This window comes from Calidris pugnax, unplaced genomic scaffold (genome assembly GCF_001431845.1).
Source record: "Calidris pugnax isolate Ruff unplaced genomic scaffold, ASM143184v1 scaffold44, whole genome shotgun sequence".
Lineage (NCBI taxonomy): Eukaryota > Metazoa > Chordata > Aves > Charadriiformes > Scolopacidae > Calidris > Calidris pugnax.
Genome location: NW_015094506.1, coordinates 16290782 through 16316879, shown reverse-complemented (window position 1 = coordinate 16316879; position 26098 = coordinate 16290782). Strand labels below are relative to the sequence as shown.

General features: G+C 36.2%; 1 protein-coding gene across 1 annotated transcript in view; it reads left to right on the top strand.

Moving 5' to 3' along the window:
• The window catches only part of OTOGL (otogelin-like), a 94062-nt gene that overhangs the window by 65002 nt on the left and 2962 nt on the right, over window positions 1-26098 (top strand). Inside the window, exons 36-58 of the mRNA XM_014963313.1 lie at window positions 551-630; window positions 1537-2166; window positions 2547-4348; window positions 5003-5180; window positions 6074-6216; window positions 7509-7532; window positions 7662-7754; window positions 8413-8602; window positions 8998-9212; window positions 10698-10839; window positions 11170-11355; window positions 11861-12073; window positions 12905-13009; window positions 13318-13425; window positions 13793-13894; window positions 14923-15027; window positions 15112-15152; window positions 16143-16206; window positions 17196-17374; window positions 17690-17794; window positions 18611-18730; window positions 20699-20744; window positions 24625-24704. Coding sequence (XP_014818799.1) covers window positions 551-630; window positions 1537-2166; window positions 2547-4348; window positions 5003-5180; window positions 6074-6216; window positions 7509-7532; window positions 7662-7754; window positions 8413-8602; window positions 8998-9212; window positions 10698-10839; window positions 11170-11355; window positions 11861-12073; window positions 12905-13009; window positions 13318-13425; window positions 13793-13894; window positions 14923-15027; window positions 15112-15152; window positions 16143-16206; window positions 17196-17374; window positions 17690-17794; window positions 18611-18730; window positions 20699-20744; window positions 24625-24704 — 4951 coding nt within the window. The remainder of the gene's footprint in view (window positions 1-550; window positions 631-1536; window positions 2167-2546; window positions 4349-5002; window positions 5181-6073; window positions 6217-7508; window positions 7533-7661; window positions 7755-8412; window positions 8603-8997; window positions 9213-10697; window positions 10840-11169; window positions 11356-11860; window positions 12074-12904; window positions 13010-13317; window positions 13426-13792; window positions 13895-14922; window positions 15028-15111; window positions 15153-16142; window positions 16207-17195; window positions 17375-17689; window positions 17795-18610; window positions 18731-20698; window positions 20745-24624; window positions 24705-26098) is intronic.

Below are 26098 nucleotides of genomic sequence, written 5' to 3'. Positions count from 1 at the left end.
TGGCATATGTGGTTTATGATTTGGAAAATTACTAGTATTGCTAACTTTTTCTGGTGCTATTCTTAGCTTTTTTCATATGGGCACACTGGTGGTTAATTTAATAATAAAATTTAAAAGGTATGGGACTTGTCTGCACTTGTCTACTCAGAAAGTGCACAAGAATGAGACTTTCTATAGAATCCATTTCAATATTGTAATGTCTCAGAAGGTAAAACAGTTGTCTTGTAGTGAAGTTCTTTGCCCTGTGGGAAACCTTTCTGCTTAGGGATCTAAACTTCTACCTGTTTATGGAAGCAAAATTGTCCAAAGCAATTATGTTCATGAGCCTATGCAAAGAATTGATTATTAAAATTTTAAAAACAGAATTGTGCTGTTCAATATCTTATTGACCTTAAAATGCCTCAAAATGCTGTGTGCATCATTACACTGGAAAGTTCTCAGAACTCTGATGGGGAAGAAGTTCGAATGTTTCATTTTGAAAAGTGAAATAATTTAAAATTAATTTATATTTCCGCTGTGCCTTTAAAATTAACTATGCAATATTTTAAAGGGTTGAAGGATGCTTGCCATACTGTCCCAAAAACATGATCCTTGATGAGGTCACACTTAAATGTGTTTATCCAGAAGACTGTAAGTATATTTTATTATATTGGTCTAATCTTATAAATCACTCTAGAGATCTCAGGAAAGGTTTTAATGAAATGTAGATTGTGGTATGGGTTCTTTATTAAATATCTCTCTGGGACGTAGACTCCGTTCCCAGCCATCCAAAATACATCTCTTACATCCAAACAAGCCATATCTAAGGTTGAATTCTTTCATTTTTCTAATACTGTGTTAAATTTAACTTTTTGTGATGGTGCTATAGTCATCACAATTATATTTGATTATATACTGCTAGTATGTCATATGGATATAAGAGAAAGATCCCAAACAGAAGAAATACTGCTGTGGCGAAAAGTTCAGACTTTTCAGTTGATGAACTACCATTAACAAATTCAGTGCATACATTTCATAACTTTTGGTGTGTGAAGTTACTACATTATTTGCTTATTTTGGGGATAGAGTATTCTTTTAACATACAAATTACATTTTAATACCATCTCTCATTTTATTTTACAAGTTTTGAATTAAATACATTATTTTTGATATTTGCTAGTATAAAGTTATTTCATATAGTATACTACCTTCCAAAGATATAAAAGGAGATAACATATTTTATATTTATTCCAAATATTTTACTATTTTGAATTTACTGAATTTTCCATGGAAATCTCTTGTTGCTTCAAAACTGCTCTGCACAATCAAGGTTTTCACTAATAATAAACAATTTGCAAAGAAAATGAGAAAACTTATTGAGTCAGCTGTGTTTCTCAAAGTCATCAGACAACCTGGAACCATTGGCAAGTTATCTTCTCAGAAAAATGATGCTCTGATTTTCTAATATTTAAATGGGACTTGAGTAGAGAGAGATGTTGCTATTTTGCTTTACCAATGATCCATAAAAGACAGTAAAACATGCATTTTTCCTTTTAGGCATACCTGTGACTCCTACAGAATCAGCAACTGGAACAAAACCTTCACTGTTAATCTCACACACAGGTGCTACCACACAGAGATTTCCTCAGACACCTCCTCTATTTGTTACTTCAGGGATGGAGTCAACTCATACTGGTGTGACAGCCAAAATAACCATGAAGGCAAACATAACTTTAAGGGGAATGAATATGTCGGCACAGTCCATTACAGACTTTTACTCATTGGAAGCATCTAATGCAGCTACCTACTCATCACTTTCATTACCAAGTACAGTGAAGCCTTCTGATGTACTTCACAGCACAGCCAGCCCTACTGTCCTTTCCAAACTCATCTCATCAACAGATTTTCCAGCCACTCTTCAAGCATCAGTAGTTACATCACATACTGTCAGTTCTACCACATCTATAACTTTGCCCATTACGATAGCGACTCCAACAACCCTGCTCAGTGCAAGTCATATTCCAACGCATTCTACGTTATTAACACCCACTTCCCTAATGGTAGTTCCATTTCCACTTGAAACATCGATCACTCAGCTAGGAACTGTTCCCCCTACCTCAGCATTAACAACTTCAACCTCTAAGCCATCTTTTGTCACTTCTGAACTGCCTGGAGGGTTTGGGAAGAGTAGGAATCCTTCAGTAAATCATTCTAAGGGAGCAGCGGTATCATCTGAAGTGTCTTTGTCTGCTTTGCCGGCTGGCAGAGCAACTTTCACAAGAGCTGTACTTCTAGGTTCAGGGTTGTCACTAAACACATCTGCTTCTGCTGTATCTACTTTGCCTCTTAGAACTAGGTCTGGCATTGGTCAAATTGCAGTTCACCCGACACCCATTTCTGCACTGACTTCAACTGCTCCTCAAATTCCTATGACTTCTAGATTTGCTAGTTTTGAGACACGTTTTCCTCATTTAAATACAGCTTCATATTTTGCAACAGTAAAACCCTTGTCTAAAACTTCTCTGATATCTTTGAGTGCAGATTCTTTAACTAGTTTTTCTCCAAAGCCATTGTTATCTTCAGTGGAATTTCAGTGACTGTTCCCAAGTGGACATCTCCATTAATAAAAGGCAGTATTTCTGCTGTTCTGCCCATAACGACTGTGTTTTCACCTCAAGCTGTTTCTGAAGTCCCTATAAACACTTCTTCAAGTCCTTCTCTAACACTCACAGTACCAGTGCATTCTCTCATTTCCTCCCTGAAGCCCAAAGCTATTGCAGATGTCACTGTTGTCTCCAAAAATCTTTATAAAGTACCTTCCGCTACTTCCACTCTTCTAGTCAATCCAACAATCTCTGATACGTTTATAGCAAGTAAAGCCTCTACAGAAAGTAAATACATAACGCACACTGATTCCTTTTCAGTGTCATCCATTTCTAAAAAACCAAAGAAATCCATTAGATCTACAGCCTTCCCTCTTAGGACATCGGTATTACCTCCAAATGCTACATTAATAACCACTTCAGAAATTACAGAGCACCCAAGAAGTTCACATACAGAATTGAAAATTGACCCTGTGGCACAAAGTTCAGGCACTTTCGTTCCTAAAGATCCTTCTCTTACAAAGTCATCATCTTTATTTACAATCTTGTTATCAATATCAGTACCATCTTATGTGACAACTCATAATACAAGTTCTTCATTGATTCCCATAGTCAGTAGGACACCGTCATTAACACAAAATATAACTGCTACCCAAACATCAGTTTCACCTCTAGATACACAAGGAGCCTCAAAAAGTCCAGTTACAGACTTTGAAACTTCTTCTGTAGATTTTTCTACATTCACTTTAAACGTAAGCCCTTCTACTAACCTTTCAACAACAGTAAAAACATCCATTACAATGCCCTCTTTACTAATGCCTACAACTCCTGAAACCACTTTAGAAGACCAGTCCAGTAGGGTCTCTATGTCTTCACCTCCTCCTAAGACAACTCATATCTCTACTGTTTCTCTAGGAAAACAGAGTTCTTCAGTAAGTTCTTCAGAAGAAGATGGAACAACATCAGCTGGAATCATCACTCAATCCACTACACCAATGATCATGAAAACAACAGTGAGCGCTACATCCTTAAAAGGACCGTATATTTTTGAAAAAATACCACCTAGCTCTTCAGCTAGTTTATTAGTTGCTTCTGGCGCAACTGTGGCTTCTGGGATTACTACAAAAACCAGCGATTCTTTTGTTACTGATTTGGAATTTTACATGGCTTCAGCTTCAGTTCCTACCAGCGTAGAAACACCTATGCATGTGTCACACCAATTTTTATTTACATCTGCAGTGACTCAAGCTTCTCAGAGCAGTAAAGAAACTCCAAAAATGATGATCATTAAAACAACTGGTACTGCAAGTCCATTATCACAGATGAAGAGTACCTCATTTACAGCTTCAGAAGTTAAATATGCAACCTCATTAGAAAGTGGTCAGACTTCAGATGAGCAAAGAAATGTTACCAAGACAAAGACAACCGAGAAATCTTCCCTGCCTTATTTGACAGTATCTGCAGTTCAGAGTTTGTCTTTTTCAAAAAATACAACCTCAGCAAAAAACTTCTCTCTTTCTGGAGTACTGGATGTAACAATGTCAGATTGGTCCAAAATCCCAACACAGAAACCCATTAAGCCTTATTTCAGTTTAACAAAGCCCACAGAGCTGCAGATCAGTGGTGGAATGGCTCTGTCTTCCCCTTCAGAGCCTGTGAAAACACAAGCTTCTCTGGCAAGTGCAGAAACAATGACAGCTACAGGTGACAAGGCTTCCTTTGGTACAATGATGCATACGCTGATTTCTACATCTTCCAAATGTGTGGTATGAGCAGTTTTCCTTGCCCCTATGTGTTAAAATATATGTAGCTTTTCAGTCCATTCTGTTATGATATGTATTTAATACCAGAGATTTTTAAATGTCTCCCAATTTTGTTTTTATTTGTATATTTTAAAATACTCAATTATTCTTAGAGGATTGTTGTATTGCTGCTCTTATTACTTTGGACTATAATAGCTTATAAAGCTATTTGCTGGTTCTAGACAGTAAATATATTTCTGAGGTGCAGAAAAAGCCATATACATGGAATTTTGGGGTTTCTACATAATCTTACCCTGTCTGTCTTTTTGTCCATTTGTTTTTTTGTCATAGCGCTTAAGACGACGGGAGTTCACAATTCTGTACTTCTTAAAATGCTTCAGATATTATTATTGAATATAGTATGTAGCCTCAATGCATAATGCTTTACATAGAGCAGTCAGCCAAAGCCAGATGGGACAGGGTGGTGTGGGTGAAAGGATGTGCATCATTGTCACCTGTTACAACTACACAAAAGCAATTAATTCCAAAATAACTGATGAGGGGTCATGTAGATACACTGATTCTGTCTGAGAGCAGAGTCCTGAACAAGTGATAGTTGGAGTTTGTAAGGACAATGAACGTAAAGTTGATTCTGGCTGTTTTTTCCTTGTACAATAGCCAAGATACCTTGAACCTGTTGACAAATGTAGCCAGTACGTATGTGTTAACACGGGTTGGATGTTATACAACCTTTCAAGGAACTGCCCTAAGGATGTGCAGAAGCCAGACTGTGGTTTTCGAGGAATGCCAGTTCAAGTTAACACTGATAGTTGTTGCCCAGAATGGGAATGTCCCTGTAAGTCACTGTTTTATTTTTAAATACAACACGCAGCCTTGATCTGTAAATTTTAAGCAATAAATTAAGGATTTATTACAGGGGGATACGAGGTTGAATACTGGAGTGAATTTAAAAGAGCCGTTCATCGGCAAAACAGAATGATATACAGTGAATGTCTTTGAATTAACATTCAAAAGAGTAAACATATTTTGATTTGAATGAAAACATTGAAATTAAATCTGCAACATGAACATTAATATTTTCTGCCTTAAACTTTTCAGATTTTGTCTCAGTAGAAATGTTGAGATGTCAACATTTTGTGAAGAAAACAAATTAAATACTGGCATTTTCTGAAAGACAGAACCCCCAAATTTCAATTAACTCTAACTGTAGTTTTTGCTAATATTTAGAAACTTCAGAAACTGGCAGATGACTGACTGCTGAGGGAACAAAAAGGCCAAAGAGAAGTCATATTAAAAACCCTGCAATGTTACTGAAACCAATATTACACTGTTAAATATTTGTCCTCAAGATAGAACAGATCAGTCTCTTGTTATCAGTATCTCAAAAATATGTATAAGTTAATGCATATATTTTATCTGACAGTAATTCATTAATCTGACAAATATTCATTGACTTTGCCCATAAAACCTTGGCTAAAGTAAAAGTTTTCATCAATTTAATCTTTCTCCCCTACCCTGGAGACATAGCAGTGGGTCAAGGTATTTCCACTCAGTAACATAAACTACTTTTTTCTGCTTATGGCTCAGTATGCTGTCTGCAGAACAAGGTCGTCAATATATATGGGAACATATGTCATAGGAAAGCAAATATTGCTAAACCTGAAAGTTTTTAGAAATGCCTTGCATTTGGTTTTATGGTAACCTCATTAAATGACAGTTATTTTTTAGGTCAATGTTCCGTACTGTCTGAACTGAGCATTATTACATTTGATGGAAACAACATAGCCCTCTGTAATATGGCTTCCTATATTTTAGTCAAGTTACCAGGAGAAACTATCGTTGCTCATATTGAAAAATGTCCTGCTAATCAGGTAAGATTCTTGCATTTCCACAATAATTGTAATGATTTCTTCAATTTTTGTGTCATGAGTATGAAACTCTCCAAAAATATATCACTTAAAGCTTTCAGATAAAAGTCATACTCATTGAAAAATCTTTATTTAATTTTCAATTATGCCTCATCATGCTGTCTAGCTAAATTTTATTTTAGGTAAAATAGTAATTGTTGTATTACGTTATAAGGAAATTCAAATGTAGGTTCCTTTTAAATTATCAGAGGTGATGTAACTTCAGACCTGCAAATCTTCTTCAGGCCCTGAATTTATACTTTACCATATGGTCATATATTACATATTTTGAATAGTCACAAAAATCTTTTGTAGTTACTTTAGGAAGGTCTCGATGAGTTTGGGATTAGTGCGACGAGTTGTTCTTTGTAGTTGTCTAATTCTCTGCATTGCCTACAGAGGGGATCCAGCCTCTTTATTTTTAAACTTTATTTTTAGTTTAGGTCAGGTCAGTCTCATCCTTAGAGTCTGTACATACGTTTCATTTGCATCATCCGTAGTCCTAATTTATGCAACCCTTGAACGACTGGCTTGTATTGCCATCTTTGGTTTGTGGATGAACAAATTCCTGACGTGGACCTTCATCAAGCTTCTTTCCTTCCTATCCCTATTTAGTCTCTTATCTGCTCTCACTGGGCAACTGTACATCTGATTTTTAAGTCCTGAGTCTTACACCATTTTAGAGGTTTTCTTTTATATTCCTCTCTTTACTGTTCTTGGTGTGACTGCAGCTCCCATAGGCAAATGAGCTTTAGAAGTCTGTAGCTGTAGTTCTTCAAGAAATATTTTTGAAAGGGCTTTGCAGTATATGCTGACTCTTGTGACAGTAGTAATTAATTGCTCTCGGTGTTAAAGCTGTTTAGGTAAAAGCCAGCTGAAGTATGGTTTATAGAGCTACAATCTTGTGCAGAAGGATGCTTTGGTAAAATAGGAGTTTTATGAAAGTTAGGGCAGGGGATTTTATTGGCCTGACTATTTTATTTCTATGTATTTTTAATTCAACTTGTTCAGGAAATTGTGTTATCTGTTCTGTATTATTTTCACATAAGCCTCCTTGATTTAAATCTTTAACAAGAAAGGTGCACTACATTGACTGGGAAATGTGTGGTTTTTATTATTTATAAGGAATACATTAAATTAGTTTAATTATGAAGCTGATTGTAGAACTTCAAACACAAAAAAGTCACCTTATTTTTGCCAAATAAGAATGTTACTGATTATCATTACACTTCTAATGTATTTTTAATGTTTTCCAGAGTGCAAATTCAATAAGAAAACTAGTGAGTACTTTTTTTGTTTACTAATTATAAAATATATTAGTATTACACATATTGAAAAATTTCCTATAGCACTGGTACTGGTATAGGAAAACAGTAGTAACTAAACTTGTTTGTCACTTTTCTTTCAAGGTTCCTCCTGCCAGCACTTCAGGGCTCTGTTTTAAGAAGTTAAATGTAACAACACGCACACATAAATTACTTATCAATCGTTTAGAAAGAAAAGTAAGTACATATCACCGGTATATAGCACGTGTACACTTAAAAGATAGCTGGAGAGCTATTCTGGTGTAGAATGCAATAGATCAGACTTATGATGAATGTACTGCAGGATTAGGGTTACTTTTGCAGTTCAGGTTCCCAGTAATTCATGGTATGCTTGAAGCAAAAAATATGCATTTCTGATACCATGCTTACATGTCGTTTATCTGTAATGACACTGTAAAGTTCTTTTGAGATTTTAAAGAAGCTGCAAAAGGCATTTATACTTGAGACTATATTTCCAGAAATCCTAGAACCAGAAAGAAATGTTCCAAGACATGATAAATACTTAAGCCGCCTTTCCTGCTGGTCAATAACAGGTTGGAACAGATAATTTTGAATAATTAGGATGAGGGGTTTTTGTGTTTTGTTTTATCATACAATATGTGATAAATAAGCATTATAACTTCCTTAATTAGAAAAGATTTTTGTATAATTTCTTTTTCTCATGCCTACTTCATTTGCAGTTATAGGAAATGGCACTGATGGGAAGCTTTGTGATTGTGACTGTTATTGTATGTGGCAGAGGCTGTAAAAAATATCTTTTGCTATAAAATGCAAAGACATAAAATACTTCTTCACAATCTTTTTTTACCCCTAAAATCTATTTGGTTTGTTTAAGGTAACAGTGGATTCTGTAATTCAATCATTACCATTTTCAAAAGAAGGACTGAGTATTCAGGATACTGGTGCAATGTATGTCGTTAATACCCCAGCTGGTATTAGCATCAAGTGGGCTCACTTTACAGGCATTATAGACATACAGTATGGACCACACTCTAACACATCAATGAAGACAGAAGGACTTTGTGGTGAGGCAATATTTTTCTTATTTAAGAATTTCCCATTCAAAATTTATACCTCCCTTTTGTGTCTATGACCTGCTCTATGACCCTGCAGCTCTCCTTGTGACTCCCATTAACTACACTGACAATCCTGTTTGAGGTGAATTCTATTTCACCTCTATGTGAAATTCTATTAATTCATAATAATAAATCAATAATTCCTTTTCAAAGCACTGCTTGGTAATAAAGTAGTTTTCAGAGCAAGTAATGATCAGTACATATTATTTAATTGACTTTAAAAAATGTACTCATCTCTGTCTGTGTTTAAGAATATTGTTTAAGTCAAGTAAAGAAAAGGTGAAAATTTTCAATGCAGAAGTGCCTGCATTCAATGTGCTTTGAATGTGATGCTCTGTCTCCAGGGGTGTGTAATGGAGATCCTACTGATGACCTGAAAATGCAAAACAGGACCATAATTACAAATATTGAGGAAATTGAAGTGTTCATTAAGAGCTGGGAAATTGAGAAATCACTTGATGTAACAACCAGGAGGCCAGTAAGAAACTGTACTGAAGATAACTGCACATATTGTATGGAACTGTTAAACAGAAGCATTTTCATCCCTTGTCACAAGAAAGTGAGTATGAATATCAGAGAAATTCCAGGTGCAAATTAAAGAAAAGATGTATAGTTAAGAAAAGAGTGAGAGATATGTGCACATTTTTAATGTTTTGCTTATTTCCATGAGTTGAAAACTGGATGTGTGGCTTTAACATCTGTCTTATACTTTCGTCTTATCGTTTATTGTAAACACACATCTATGTGGATTCCTATGCTATTATGCTGTTTCTTAAATTATTGAGTATGCAAATCTCAAAGGAGAGACACCGGATCATCATCTCAACACAAACACATTCCAGAAGAGTTGTTTTTTAATAAATGCTTTACATGGGTCACTAAAATGGAAAGTCTCATGCTTCTGCTGCATCCAACAGCAACTCATGCAGTCTGAGACTGATTGGACTAAAGAAATTTCCAGTTAAACAAATTTTGATGTAGTCACTATTACATGGACAATTTGGTAGCATTTGTCACAGAAATCATTCTTCTTTGTTTCTGGACACTGTACTTTCTAATGGGGATGTAGCCGTAGCGTGCAGACTGCCACTAGAGGTAGGTAGTGCAGCACAGCACTAGTGGAGGGTTTCCCTGCCCGCGGCAGAGGGCTTGGAACCAGATGATCTTTAAGGTCCCTTCAAACCCAAACCATTCTATGATGACTATGAATAGTCAGAATTCCTACTTCATAAATGTTTCCAGGAGAACTCTCATAGCCTCAGATACAATGCAATTACATCTTTTCCTGGTTTATAGCAAAACCTGATACAGCATCAAAATTGCTAAGCACTTGGTACATCCATTATGATTTTTTTTTTGTTGTTTTGTATACCTGCTGGTGGCAGAGCCAGAGTAGATAGATTGTATTGTGTGCTTCACAGGCATGAAGCAACTGGACAAGGTTTTATAGCAGAATCATCAGTGTAATGAACTTTATGGCAGAAGTTGAACTTTACGGCAGAAGTGAGTGACTGCTTGAAAATTTGCTGAAACCACAGGAAGAGCTGGGCTGCAACACAGTGGTGAACAGGCAGAATAAAACAAAATTGGACTTTTCCCATTGTCTCATGAGCTTATGCAAATAAAACCAACTAAATAATAGAGGTTGGACTACCTGCTTTTAAACCCAGTAACATAGGCTATAGACAGAGAAACAGAGCACTCAGTAATAAAGGTACAGCAAAAAAGGTACAGTAAAAAAGGTACAGCAGCAATGTTTAACTGAGATTGTTGACTTTTAGCTGAGAGAGCTATACTCCAAAAGTTCTTGTAAGTAGTGTGACAGTCTCCTTAGGACTGTGTTCTGTGTCTACTAATGAGCATAAAAATTCTGGCAGTTTAAGTTTTGCAGAATGAGTGTTCTGAAAAAATAGTATTTTCTTTACTTTAGACACTGCTTGTGATTTTTTTCTTGCTGCTGTATTATCTCTTGTAATCAATGATTTCTTTTTAAATTACAGAAAGCTTTTTTACTTATTAATTCTCAATTACAATATGTTCCTAGGTGTCACCACAGGAGTTTTGTGAGAAGATGTGGATCAACAGTACTTATTTTTGGAATTACGAGTGTGATGCCCTTTCTGCATATGTGGCTTTATGCAACAAGCACAACATCTGCATTAAATGGAGGACACCTGATTACTGCTGTAAGCAGATAACTATGTTCTGTACCTCAATGTGGCTATACACTGCTGGAGTGTTTAGTTAGAAATAGACTTCTTTCTGATATTATGGGAAGTATTATCTGATTCTATCACAGCATTAGTAAACTGGGATACAAGTTCTTAAGATGTATTTTTATGGTCAAAGTGTCATGAATCAGTTTTAATCTTGATTGAATGAATTGCTTACCTAAAGTATTGCTTAAAATATAAATACATTCTGTGACAGGCTCACTTGTTCTTATTACCTGTTTATCCAATGAAATGCTGGAAGAATAACAGCAGCATTCAATGTCCTGTTTTTATTACTTGCAGCACTGAGTTGTCCTGAGGGCAAGGAATACCAGCCTTGTGTACAACCCTGTGAAGCCAAGACATGCTTGAATAAATGGTTCTATGAAGATTCTCCCTGTTCCTATTTAAGGGAAGACTGCGTGTGTAAAAATGGCACTATTCTGCATAGAACAGACTCTGACCTGTGTATACCAGAAGAAAAATGTAGTAAGTGCAGCGGGACAGAGTGCTTTTGCCGATATGCTAATATTAACCACAGCTCAGTAGAAGAGATGTTTAAATTCTGTCAGTCCTCAGTAATTGTGGACATGCTACAGCTCCTTTCAACAAAGCCTAGCCTTTCAAACAAGCCTAGCTCAAGCTACAGCAGTTTGTGGTATCAGTTCACTTGGATTCAAGACCCCATGCTGATATACTTCTGCTGGGGAAAAATGATGCTTATTCTTCTGTAGCTCCCAGGCTTTATCTCCTGGAGTAATCAGGAAGGAATAGCATGGACAGGTTCTTTCCCTTGCACTCATTATTTACTTTCACCCATAGCAAAGCGTTTGTTCACTGGGGGTTTTTGAAGTCATCATATTTTCTTGGATTCCTTGATCATAATGCTCCACAGTGCTCTTATTTTTTTGCAATAATTTTATGCAATTCATAGTTGCTTGTAGGAAATCTACTCTCTCTACTTGTTGAAGAGATATGATGTTTTTTCTCTCAGCATGTACAGATAACAAAGGACAACCCCGCTCTGCAGGGGAGATCTGGAATGGGTCAATGAGAGGCTGCTGTATGTATAAATGTTTAGAAAATGGAAGTATTGTTGCTGTAGAACCTGAATGCACTGAGGATCCACCACCAGTCTGTGAAAGAGAGGGGGAAGTTATTGTCCACATCATGGAAGAAAGAGCTTGCTGTCCAAAAAAAGTTTGTGGTATGTACCACATTTTTTTTCAGTAACAGAAGTATAAGGTAAGTGCTTGACATTCACTAGCAGAAGGCAATCTTTAACCAGGATTTGAGGTAACATTTTCCAGAAGTGATTTTTAGGTACTTGTGGCTGATTGGGTCACCTCGTAAGAACTGACTCACTGAAATATTTTTTTTTCTTAGAAGTCCACTAGTGAAACAAAATAAACTAATAAATGCTCAATGACAGAAGGACCATGGTAATTGGGGCAGTCATCAGAGCCTGTTTACTTTTCCTATTAGTGCTTTCATGTCACAAGCACTATCCCCTGACCTATTGCTGCTTCCCCGAAGAAGTATTCTGTGAGCTGATCACTGAATACTAATAGTCTGTCTAGCCGTGGTTGTTAGAAAGAGGAATAAGCTTATTGCTCCTAAAATGTTAAGCAAAAGATACTTATTTCTTCATAATATCTTCAAGGAAAATGAGAACAAATGGTCCAGTTGATATGGTGCTTGTGCTTATTAAGGAATGAGCTACACTGTATTGTCAATTTGTTTAAGGAATGTTTTCACCGGGACATTAAGCTGACTTGATGTGTAGGAAGCAGTGCAAGCAAATACCTGTTGTAAGAGGGATGTAACTGTGTTTGTACAATGCCACATATACTATACTGGCCAATACTAGCCCTGGGCTGAGCTTGGTGGTCTACATGATGCTATAGAGTGCACTTTAAGATGACTTGGGCTGCTCTTAGTTTGTGGATCTCTACCCTAGATGGTATAAATATTTTGAGCTATAGCACTTGCACTATCTGTTCAAATATGTCAAAATTGATTGTTTTTTATTCCACAGAATGTAACATGTCATTGTGTGATGCTGCTATTCCAACATGCAAACCCAACGAAAAATTAGTGGTAGGCTACCACCCCCTGTCCTGCTGTCCACAGTACCGGTGTGGTAAGGGAAACACAAAACCATAGTTACTCGAAGATTTTCCACAATTGTATTATGTGTTGTAAGAAAATTTGCTTTACAAGTTGTTTTGATTGTTAACAGAATGGAATGTTGTAAATAGCACCAGGCAATGATGTATTTTTTTCACCCTTTCCAATATTTTTTTTTTTGTTTTGTGTCACTTTTGATTTACAGTCAATGTGGGGTGATTTTTTTTTTTTTACTAAGGAGGTGAAGAATGTGTTTTCTTTATCTTTTTAGTTTTGTTTCTGTGACTCTTTTTAAAATACTGTTTATTTCATATCCTACAGAATGCGATCCTTCAGTTTGTTTCAATGCTTCCCAGCTGGACTGCAGAGAAGACCAATTTATTGTTGAAGCAAAACAGGAAGATCCCTGTTGTTTCTCTTACCTCTGTGGTAAGAAGCCTCTAATATTTTTATGGAAAATTAAGGAATAGTTAGCATTTAAAAGAACAGTCTATAGTTCTAAACCTAGTAACTTAAGTTCAGAATTCTTGGAGAGGTCAGTGGGACTTCACACAGACCAGGCTGACTGGAGCATGAATTATTCTTGGGGTTTTGGATCTTTTCTTTCCAACATCATTTTGAACATCATACTTAACTTTGTTACAGTTTTATATTTGAATGTCAATCCATAAAAGCTCTATTATCCATGTAACATCAAATACGAATTGCTATAGTCAATTAAATAGAATTCATGTGCTAACTTTTTAGTATTTATAATTTTGTAAATATCTGCTTTTTTTTTTTTTTTTTAATTTAGTTTGTGAATCCTGTATTGAGCCTGTTCCCTTGTGTAATGAAGGGGAAATTCTCACTGTAGACCTTAATACCATACATTACTGTTGCCCTCATTACTACTGCGGTGAGTATAACTGTTGCCAGTTCAATACATTACCAAATTCAGTAAAAATTACATCCTTGGGGTAGAAATATACAACTGTTCATACATTAAAACACTTGTAATGTGACAGTTTTCATGTTGGTGTTCTGCTGTTGTACTATTTGTTAACATTTAGGCAATTCCTTTGCACTTTTAGCTGTTGGGGGAAGGAGTAGGCCAAGGCTTTCAAATACTGCTGGATTGACTACTGTTCAAACAACGAGCAGCCAGAAGAAAAATACTTGCAGCATAACATAGTCACTTTGCCAGCCTTAAAAAATACAGAAATTGCTCTGTATGTTCCAAAGTAATGTCTATAAGCGGAACTGCTTAATTTAGATCAATGGAGGATTCCTGTATTAATTCTTGTCCTGTTACAGACTTTGGGTAATTTCATTTAATTAAATTGTCTCCAGTAAGCTTAGAGCTTCATGATTTTTACTTCAGGTGGTTCTACATTTTGGGTTTTTTTGTATTTTTTTTTTACCTTGTATTGCGCCCAGGTGAAAGTTTCTGCAAAGGCTTTTGTCACTGTTTTTGCCAACTTTTAGCTGCTAGAAAGTTAGTATGTGGTCTTTTTTCAGAGTCCCAGTAAGCCTCTTCTGATAAGACAAACAAGAGTCATCCCAGGAGGGCAGTTGCTCCTTGTTATCTTACAGAAATGTGCTTTACAACAAAGCTGAGATGAAAAAAAAAAATGTTTTTGCAAAAGCTGTGGTTTTAGTTGTCTTTGGTAATGGTTATCAGCTTGAGTCACTCTGAAGTATGAAGAATATTAGTGATTGCTGTGTGATGTTTTCTGAAAATTTAAACTTGTTCTAAGGTGACTAAAAGCACTTTTGAAAATCTTGGTTTATTTTTCAGTTCCAAATATAATTGAGATACTTAAGAAACACAAAAAAAAATTATTAAAAAATACATTTTTAGAATAGTTCATCAAGAAAAATACAAGCTGGAAAATTCAAAGGAAATGTGAGTAAATTCTCACACCTGTCTTTTCTCCCCTTTAGTTTGTGATGAAAATCTTTGTTCTGAGCCCCATATGAATTGCACAGATGACATGACACTTGTGAAGGAAAAAATACCTGGGCAGTGTTGTCCGGAATGGCACTGTGGTAATTATTGCTTTATTTCTTAGTCAGTGCTGTAAACAAAAGCTAATAATCAGCTGACTAATGCTTTTCTTGTTCTCTCCTCAGAATGTAGCTGTGAAAACACTACTATGCTGACATGTAAATTGGTAAGCACTGTCCTTCATTTATTTTTATTAATAGCATTCCACCCTCTTACTCCTCCCTTTCCATTCCTTGTTTCAATTAGTTGTAAAGGGCGATGAGGCTGAACAGGGACAAGCTGGGACTTTGCCTCTCAGTCCCCAGCTCAAACATGTAACTCCAGCAAGTGTCTGCAGAGTGCTGTCAGCTGTTCCCTGTGGAAATTCCACTTTGTATGTCTTAAGATATCAAAAGAAAAGCAACTGTACTATTATTCTGTTCAATGTGGACTCGAAATAATATGTTGGGAAGTTTTTTCTACATAAACGATTCCCATTTTTTTAAAATAATTAATAAGGGATGAACATTATGATCATATGTATCATCTGGGGAAATATGTTATTTTGTTAAACATTTATGCTTTTAATTAAAATGATTTAACATTATTGAATTTAGCTGATATAGGAAGTCATAAATACTTTGCTCCTCACACACTTTCTTGTGATAGGGACTGTGATCTGGAAAATAACTGAGTGAATGTTCAAACTCCCGTTATTACCATGGTGACAGGGACATTTTCCCTATCAAATGCCTGTGGCTTGTCCTTCTCTTCCCCTTATGCGAAGAGTGCATAACGTAAGGCCTAAAACAGGAGATGCCAATTTAATAGTTTTCACCTATCTTTTGGAAGAAAATTCATAGAAGGAAGACTTCTGCTAATATATTTATTATTGAAATGACTTTCTAACTCAGGAAAAAATGTTGTTTAGACACTCCACTTTTTGTATGCATTCCTAGAGAAAATGAAGTGCTTTGCTCCTATTTAAGGAGATAAATACATTGAATAACTCTGAATGTGCTACTGTTTGACGAGTACATTGCAATTTTTCTCTTTTATGAAAGCTGGGGTGGAAGTGATGAAAGTAGTATTTCACATTTTTAGACAAAAACTGTCTGTTTAGCATTCAGTATAATTGTGCATGACTTTGCAAGCTCTCTTGTCTTTTTCTACTAAGGGAGAAGTTAAAAAAGTAGATAGTAGCATCTCCAGTGCTTGTGGATGCACCCACTACATTTGTGGTAACTTTTTCATATTCTTACCTGTTTTGTTTTAGTTTATAGCAAAAAGGACATGCAAAGAAAGCAGAAATAGGACCCTAATAACCTTCTCAAACGTAAACACTCTTTTTCTTGATTTTACGGGTGTCTACCTAGTTGTGCAATTATGCTCTCTTACCTGAACATGATGCTTTCTCTGCTAGGTCTAGTTCTAGTTCTGCTTTCTCATCCAGTTTGTGTCTGTTGTGGCGGGGGGTGTAGGTGTCGTAGAACTGCCCAAGCTTTCAGAGTCAGGAACGGTCACTGGTGAGAGGCAGGTAGGAAGCAAGTTGAGAACCTTTGCTGAATGTGAGCAGCACGACTGCCCCTGGCCCACTGTCGAGCATGGAGGAGCTGACATCTCACACCAGAGCAACAGACCTGTCCAGCCAGTGTGAGGGTAGATGCCCAGGCTTAAGATGGGCTCCCCCTCTGCTCCCTTCCCTCACTCCACTACCCCATGTAGACTAAATTTCAGCTGTACTTTGCACAGAGGTGCTTGAGGTACATTGCAAGCCTGACTGCAGCACAGGCTAAACTGCCTCTGGCAGCAAAGTACATGGTCACAGTACAGCTTAAGAATATTACTGTCCCACAGCTAAATGTAAACTTACTAGCCTAATTGACAGAAAGGCTACACTTTGTGATGTGCAGAATAATTCAGATATTGTACTTAGCCCAAGTATATTTAGAACTCTTTAAAAATAAGAAGAACTGATTATTTTTTTTTCTTCCACAGTAGGAACATTATCAGTTTTAGATAGTTTAGCATTTTGTAGCATTTTCTTAAGCTGAATTATACCTCCCCATCCTTGGTTAGCAATTAAACCCACAACCAATCAGGTCTAACAATTAGAAAACCTTTGCAGAGCATGGGACTTTGCCCTGCTTCTGTCTTCAAGGATTCTGTTAATTTGCTTGATGATTATTTTTTTTCCGCCTCTGGTAACATCTATTTCTTTTGGTGTTAGAGAAGGATGATGTGTGTATCTTCCAAGAGGTGACAGTACTGAATCCTGGGCAGTCAGTGATTCAGTACTTGGATGGAGACCTTTGTTACACTGCACAGTGCTTACAAGAAAAAGATCAGAACACGGGATACAATGCGATGCATTTTACAATGGTGAACTGTTCCCAGCAATGTGAAGCTGTGAGTATTCTTAAAATACAGGAACAATGCAATTAATGAGCACAACTACACAATTAGGATAAAAGTCAAACTGAAGACTTTTGCTAGTCCTGTTTGCTCACCAAAAAACTGAGAACTTAACAGTGATGATATGTATCTTGTGTCTCCAGGATGATTTTGAGGGGAAATTTCTAGTAGCATATGTAAACATATCCATCCATCCATTTGTATGTTGTTTCTCTTGGTATTTTTAGTTTCAGAAATCAATTAATTTTCATACACGGTATGTTTATAAAATACTTGTTTGTTTCTTTTTTTGCTTTCCTTTCTTTCCAGCATCAAATATATATACCTTCCTCTAGTCACCATACTTGTTGTGGTACCTGTCAAAACGTGTCCTGCTCTTTTCATACCGAGAACGGAACACTAATTGTGTATGAGGTAAGTGCCTCTGGATAGAGACAGGAAATAACTCTAATGATGCAATAAACAGATGTCTCTTAGTTAACTCATGCTGTGAGTTTTGCTTCATACATCCCTACTGCTTATGCACTTAGGGACTATTTGTGGTATGTGATAGGAAAAAAAGTGTGTTTATTTAAAAACCTGCCATTTCACACAAGGTGAATACCTTGTTTCATTTTATTGGTTGAAATACTTTCTACAAAGATAGATGAATGTCATCATTTACTTAAGGCTGGATATGCTCTAAGTGCAGGATAGGGATTAAATTGTAACTCTAAATTATATACTGTGATTTAGAAGAGTTGGACACTTCTGAGTCCACATCAGGACCCCTATGTCCCCGTCTTCCCAGGGCCACTCTTCTCCCCGCCTGGTTTCTACAGAAGGGACACGTGCAAACTGAAGCACCGGGGTTCAGGATCCTGACAGTGCATTCCAGCATCCATGCAAAAGGAAATTTAGGTGTGGCCATGACCTAGTTCATGCTTCCCACTGCTTCTGGAGCAAAAGAAATTACTGGACATTTTCCCTGGTGTAGAGCCCTGTTGTTCTTCCCTAGGACACCCAGGCTGAGCAGCACGCTGGAGAGCAGAGCCATGGCTACAGGGAGGAGCAGCCACTGGGTATTAGAGGAAGGTCTTTCCCTTTGTTGCCTGTGGGTGGTTTGCAACAAACTTTGAACTCCTGTAGGTACTTACAGCATGAGGGCACCACTTTTACAGACATTTGGGTTTGGAGATAAAGCTGAAATATTTTGTCTTTCCTGACAATGGTTTTGTTTTATATATTCAGGAAGGAAGCACCTGGAGCTCCAACTGCACCAACTACAAATGTGCAAAGACTGCTGCGGGGGCCATCATGCTGGGATCAAGTGTTGTCTGCCCCCCTTTTAATGACACTGAGTGTACAAAGGTTTGTACTTTGGGTCAGGTAAGTGACAAGAACTGATTTGGAGTTTGGCTTACACTTGGTAACGCATGCACACCTCATGCACTTTCTTTAAACTAAAAAAGTGGTAAGTAAAAACATGGAAGTAAGCAATTTGAAGTCTTGTTTTCTCTGTTCCTGTTTGCTTTTTGTCTGGCAAAATATCTGTGAGGAGTATGAAAGTTTGGTTTGGGTCTTAATGATGACTGCACTGAGATCATTGTGGAATTTGAGTCATGCTTGACATACCACTATACAAAGTGCTAATCACCATGTCTTACTTTAGTTTGGAATAACACTTTGCCAAGTTTGTAGTACACATACACTAAATAAATTGGATCAAGCGATTCAGAAATGCTGCATATAAAAGGAGGCTACATTAAAAATTCCTTAAGCTGTGCAAAGATTAGAAAGATGACATAACTATAAATTTTACTGTCTCTTCAATTAAACTTTGTATAACATAACAAAAACTGTCATATATGAAAGCAAATCTACCTACATCATATATCAAAAAATGTAAATTTGGCATATCCATATAAACTGGTTTGAAGAATGTGGATGCTTCAAGTACATTACATATTTGTTTACAATTTTAACTTCTAATTTAATACTTCTCTAGCTTTATAATGCTTCTTATAATTCTAGTTCTTGCACTTGCAGTACACCGTATATTTAATACTAGATACAAATAATAATAAAATAAATATACATGTAGACAAGGTTAGTACCATTGCTGCCTTGACTACAGATTATAAATTTAGCGTAAGTCCTACTTATCCATCACATTTGTTTAAGAAAGTCCTTATTTATTCCAATCCTGAAGAAGGCATTCAATCTAAAATTAATGCCTGTTCTACTTTGACTTTATGCTTGAGTTTCTTCCTCGGAACCCCTTTGTCACCATCTATTAGGATCCTTCCTTAGTAATAATGGTTAAGATTTTAAAGAACAGAGCCCTAACATTAACTGCCTGACTCAGTCTGGCCTGTTTTTCAAAGATGCTGAGCATAGCCTTCACCCAATAGCCGAGGAGAAAGCTCTTCTTGATGGGCAGCTCAGGGCAATTTAGGAATATGGATTTAAGAGGCTGAGTTTAAGTGCTCTTTTAGGAAATTCTTCAACAACTTATTTTTTTTTCTGTAATGAGATAAAAAGTGCATGCTAGCATGAAAAGATGGAAGTTTAAGATGTCTTTTTTCTGTTGTTACTCAGCTGTTTGCTTGAGATGCAGTTCTGGGCTATGCACTAAAATTGTGGGCAGCTGTTTCTAGCTTGCACCCATTCTGACAGATTCTGAGTCTCTCTCTCTGTCTCTTGTGCTCTCTTTTAATTTCAAAAGGATATTTTATTCACTTTGAGATATTTTTTTGATATATTTTTACTTTCTAGCTAACAAGCAACCTTAGAAGAAAACAATAACAGACTATAATTGTTTTAGAAAAAGAATTGAGCACAATAACAATTCTGAAATTCTGCAGTTAAGGTTCTCTTTCAAAAGTGTGTGTATATACATACGCACACATATATATATTTAATCTTGTAAAGAGTTGCTTATCATATATTAATTTTCTTCTTGGCATATGATCAGCATAAATCCTTTTAAATCATCAGAAAAGCTGCATACATTAATTTTTTTAAACTATCCTAATAAATCTCAGTGGTGGAGAAATAGATGGTAGTGGATGATGTAAAAGATGCTCATAGAAACTTAGTGGCTTACTCAAAGGAAACCAGATCAGATCAGACAAACAGCGACGACTCATTTTCAAGTTAAAGACTGTAAAGAAGTTATGAACCAAACCTTCAGCTGATACATATCTGTATTTTCTTGATTTCAGTGATGCTATCTTTACTAGCTAGGCATCTTTAAAACATGAAATGTCTTCAGATACAATCAACCTTTGCATTGGGCACAGTCTTTTTTGATATATTTTCCTTTTATTTTCCTAGAATGGAGGAATTGTGCAGACGTTTAATGATGGCTGCTGCAAGACCTGTAAGTGATAAAGGCTGCAATATGTGCTAGTCTGGCTTTGGTTTTGGAGGGCTGTGGTTTTTAATCTCAGTTGCCGGGACATAAAGAAGGAAAAAGCATGCAGTCCCCCCCAAATCAGATAACGTCGTTGTAGTTACCTAACTATTCTTATTAAAAGGTCTTGCTTCATTTGGCTGCTGACTTGGTGATTTTTAACATTATTGTTCTGGAGTATAACCAAATCTCTCCAAATATAACCCATGGAAGAGGAAAAGTTCTCTCAATTAAAAGAATGAAAACATTCTCCTTATTGCTAAGCTGACTCTAAAATATCACCTATATAATTTTCACCATAGAACATAAGGATTTTCTCCCCTAAAATGATTCCTAGTTCGATGACGTTTTAAAATACATCTCCAAACATATCAATTTATTCTGTATCACTAGTACGTATTTTCTAGGGCCAAAAAACTAGAATAATATTTTTTTTAAAATCCCAAATGAGGAAAAGTTCTAGTAATACTGATGTCGCAACCCTTATATAAAATTCACATTGTAATATCTGAGAATACATTCACATGTTCTGAGTGTGTAACTTTAAAATATCATGAATTGTGATGGAAACTTATATAAAGATTTCATAAGTTACATACTTTTAAAAGTAGATTGACAACAAACTGATTTTCTCTGCAGTTCTGGCTAGGAAAGATTTTATTATCAAGACATATAATTATGTATGCATAAAAATAAAAGACTGTTGTGTAAAACTTATTGTGTGGAACGCGAACACATTGAATACCACAGAAAACTCTCCCCTCTCTTTTTGGCCTTTTTTGTGTTCCACATTAGAGTTAAAATATAGAAGCAAACTAGTGTTTGGGACTTTTTAGACAGATTATTACTTAGTAATGTTGAATAGGAAGTCACAGACTTGCAACCATATATTGCACAGAAAATTAAATAAAATTCAGAAGTGCAATGTATTGTAAATAATTTGGCGATATAAGGGGAAACATTCATATTTATCAAATACAGAACAATACTCAAGTTTCCAAGTTATGCAAAGCTTTGAAAGTGAACTGCAAGTATTGTTGTTCTATCATATCCAAAACACAGAAATAAAAGCTATTTTAATACAACAGAAAACTTTTTTAAAAAATGAGGATCAGCAGAGAAAAGTAACACACCAGAATTGTGCTAAAAGCTTTTTAATTGATATTCTTTCTCCATTGAGATTAGCTATCTTCGAAAATCTTCGAAAATATTTAACTAAATCCCCCCAAATTAGGTTGACTTTTTTTAGAAAATTAGTCTAAAGAATTAATGGCTACTGGTTTTCTGTTGACCAGGAAGATTTATAATTTTTGGCCATAATCTGTGGCCTCAGGAAAGGCATTGTTATACTTCAGAAATACCTGCTGAGGTGGCTGCTAAAGAAACCAGATATAATTCATACAATTATATGCTATTTTCTTTTTCTTTTAATTTTGTTTTATTTTTAACTAAAAGCATGTGCCCTGTGGTGAAGCAGTTAAAAACAGTACTTACAAGTAGAGCTTGCAACACCTTGGGGTTTTAATGGGAACAAATAACCTTTCTGAAAGAGCGTAATTCAATGCATGCAAAGTGAGTGCATATATTTAATTCTTACCTTGCCATAGAGACTCTCATTGCAAAAGTCTGGTTTACAAGGAAGCATCATTCCAGTTTTGTGTTAACCAGGAGAGTAATAAAGTTTAGGCCATCTTTAGTGAGACTTGAAGCAGCTGCAGAGTTTCTAAATTTGAAAGACTAACAGGAAAGCTCATCATCTTTTGCTAAAAGAAAGAATTGCAGTTGGCAGTGTAAGAATTAATGAAATGTCATTTTTATATAAATGTTTTTATTTTATGAGAAACTTATATTCCTAATGATTCTGCCAGGTTCTGGATTGGGTCTATTACCCTTTGCCATTAGTCCAGTAGTGCCTACTGGTAGTATTAATTGTGAACCAGGTATTATTTTTAATAATGTATTTTCTTTTTTTAATAATAGTGTAAGCACTGCTTGATATACGGGTATAGCTGTCATCACCATTACATGTCACCATGCTGTTAATGGTACTGGGCCTGATCCTGAGAGATGCTGATCCCCTGCTGGCCTCCCAGACACTGGTTTTCTAAAGCCTGGTGTAAAGCCTGGCTCACTGCTCAGCACCTGTCAGAATTAGGTTCAACCATTTATGGCATACACTGCTGATGGCTCTTCCTCCTCTTCCTTTCTGAAATTGGTTTTAACACATGAACTTACTGTACAGGGTAACTGTAATAGGAAATGTTACTTTAAAAATACCATCATCTGGAATACTGTTACCAAGAGATTCTAAATCTGATTGCAGGCCTCTGAATTTAATGATTGAACTGTTTTTGCCTTAAAATAGAGCGAGAGTGTGCATTACTGCCTGGTCTCACCTTTGCAGACATGGATTTATGCTGTATTTCTTCTTTGTCACAAATAACATGTTTTACAAAGTTATGAAAATGCTGGGGGGGGGAAACATACAATTACAGTTCTGCATTAATAAATACTCTTTACACCAGGAATTACAGACTGTTACAGAACTGTTGCATTATGATCATAATTCTTTGCTTTTAAGGATAGGTAAGTCACTGAAACTCCTTAAATAAGGAGTAGAAAAAACCACACCTGATACTGATTACAGACCTTCTTGACAGTTGAAGGTGGGAGAGAGAAAAGTATAGCAGCAGAGTTTTCGTTGGACATCAGCACCTTCTACTCTGAAGTGTCATATATCTCTCTATATGACTTGCAGAAGTAAAAAGATTGCGTTGTCTACACATATTGATACTGGCAAACGCTTGCTGATGGAAATATCACAGGGCTTCTTTTTCCTAAGTGTTGCTGAGGAAGAAAAACCAAGCTGCTGTAGGCCAACAGCTTCCATAGTACAGTGACCTGCTAGTTCCATCACAGAGTCTTGCTCGTTTTTTTATATGCTGCTTGTCCAGAATGGTTGCGTAGCAAAACTAATAGATTATTTTGATGAGTAGTGAAAATAGGAGATCTAAATAACTGCTGTTACACAGATAGTAATAACAAACAGTCTGATATGGACTGCAGCATGAAAGACTGCACATTTAATCGTTTCAGTATTATATTATGATTTTTATCATGTTAAAAAATGGCTTTGCACTGTACAGCTTTGTTTGTAAAATAAATGCAAAAACTATCAATATCTCCCAGAATATACTTAAAAATGCAGTATTTCCCTAATCCTAGGCCCTTACGCTGACTGAGTGCTACATGCTCCAGTTCTGGTGGTAAAAACTGCACTGTATTTAGCTAATATATGCATCCCTCTCTTTCAAAGCTTCCTTGAGGGCTGTCTTTCTCAAAAATACATTGAAATAATATACTTCTATTTAAATTGTAAACATTCAAAATATCATCAAGGTGGTTATCGAATTCCCAGCTTTACTTTCTCAAATGTTAAGTTCTGAACATTTTCTAAAATGCAGAATCAAAATCTTAACTTATGTTCAATATTCCTACTTAACACTATTCAAAACCACTTGAGACATCTTTTTTCTAATTGCTTATATTTGTGTTGCCATATGTGAAATTTAAAATGATATTAATATTTTAATATTTATATAATATATATAGCTTAATGCCTCATATGTGCCAGCTATAAAATCAATCATACTGGAGAGGAGATATTTATTAATATGAGGGGTTTCTTTCTAAAAAATTATATAATTATGGAAGTAATAGTTTCAGTGTGTACATTAATGAAGACAAAGTATAATTATTAAAATAATTTTAATAGTTTCATTTTTTTAGTAGGAAATACAGTCCAAAAAGTGTATTGATTCAGTATGCTTTTTCTGTATTTTATCAGGCAAAAAGGAAGAAAGGATTTGCCAGAAAATGACAATCAGGACAACTATAAGAAAAAATGACTGTATAAGTCAAAGCCCGGTAAGCATAAAAATGCTGTGTTTCATGCTGGGCCTATGGTGTACCATATCAAGGATTAAGAAGTGGGTTAGAGCTATCAGCAAGCAATAAAAAAATGCTGCTATCTTCTCCAAAGCAGACCTTTGACCCTAGGAATGTTATCCTACTCGTAAATGGAGTAAAATTAGCTGTTCCTAGGGCTGAAAGACTGAGCCCTCCTACCTGGAAAAACATCTGGCTTCAAATGAAAAGTACACAGCATAATTGCTTGTACCTAACAAAAGCACTGAACTCTTCACCATGAAGTAACATCCCACTCTAAAAGAGGAGTAGAAATGCTTCCACTTAGGATGTGATGGAAACACTGCTACATTCTTCTTTGAAGACCTTTACTCTCTGGCTGTCTTCTCCTCCACATAGCATGCGTCTCCATGTCATAAATTTACGATCCCACTTATTTATGGGTCTGCTTAAGACATCTTATTTCTCACCTTTGGTGTAGCCCCATCGATAAAATGCAAGACATGTCTGAGCAACAAATGTGCTTCTCGTGCAGCACTTAAAGGGGCAGCAATCAATGCAATATCTTGAGACTTCCAAAAGGCCTCTGGTAAGATTCTGATGATGAACCCAAACAGTCATAAAGAAAAAGGCAAAATATTATCACGTATTGAAGGCTGGGAAGGTTAATTTCCATCCTATTTATTTAGTTTTAGAAGAAGAGTTGGTAATGGGGGCGAATAAAAATGTAGATGAAATTACAGTTATTTGCCATAGTTAAGAGGCAAGAACACTGTGGAGAGCTTCACAGATACTTCAACAACTTACATTATGGGACAGCAATATGACAAAGATATGGTATTGACTAAAGCAAAAAAATATTAAAAAGAAACATTTTGTCAAACCTCCTATTTTTTTAAGCTAGCTGAGAAGGACCTTGCCCTTGCATCCAGTTCTGTGAAAACCTCTGCTAAAAGTTCTGCTGCAGCTGGAAGGGCTAACTAAGAGTTATGACATTTAGGGGAGAGGACAGGGAATGGAAATATTCTAGCATCTCTTAGGAGCTGATGGTGCAGTATGACTGGGGGTGCTCTGTGCAGTTATGGTCCCTCTACATTGCTGCAGAACTAGGAAGGGTTCAGAGAGGAGCAATGACAATGTTGGCCAGGTCATTCCATGAATGGCACAACAAACGATGCCTTCATTTTATGACTCGCTACTGTAGATTCTTTATCTTTCCTTCCCCCTCTACCCACCTTCCAAAAACACCTACCCCTAGCCCACCTCCAGCCGTATTACAATCCCCTTTCCCCAAGTATTTTCTTGTTCCCCACTTCCTTGATGGCTGCCCACCCTTCCCACATTTAATTAATTAATAGCTGAGATTATTAGTGTTTAGGATAAGGTCTTCCCCC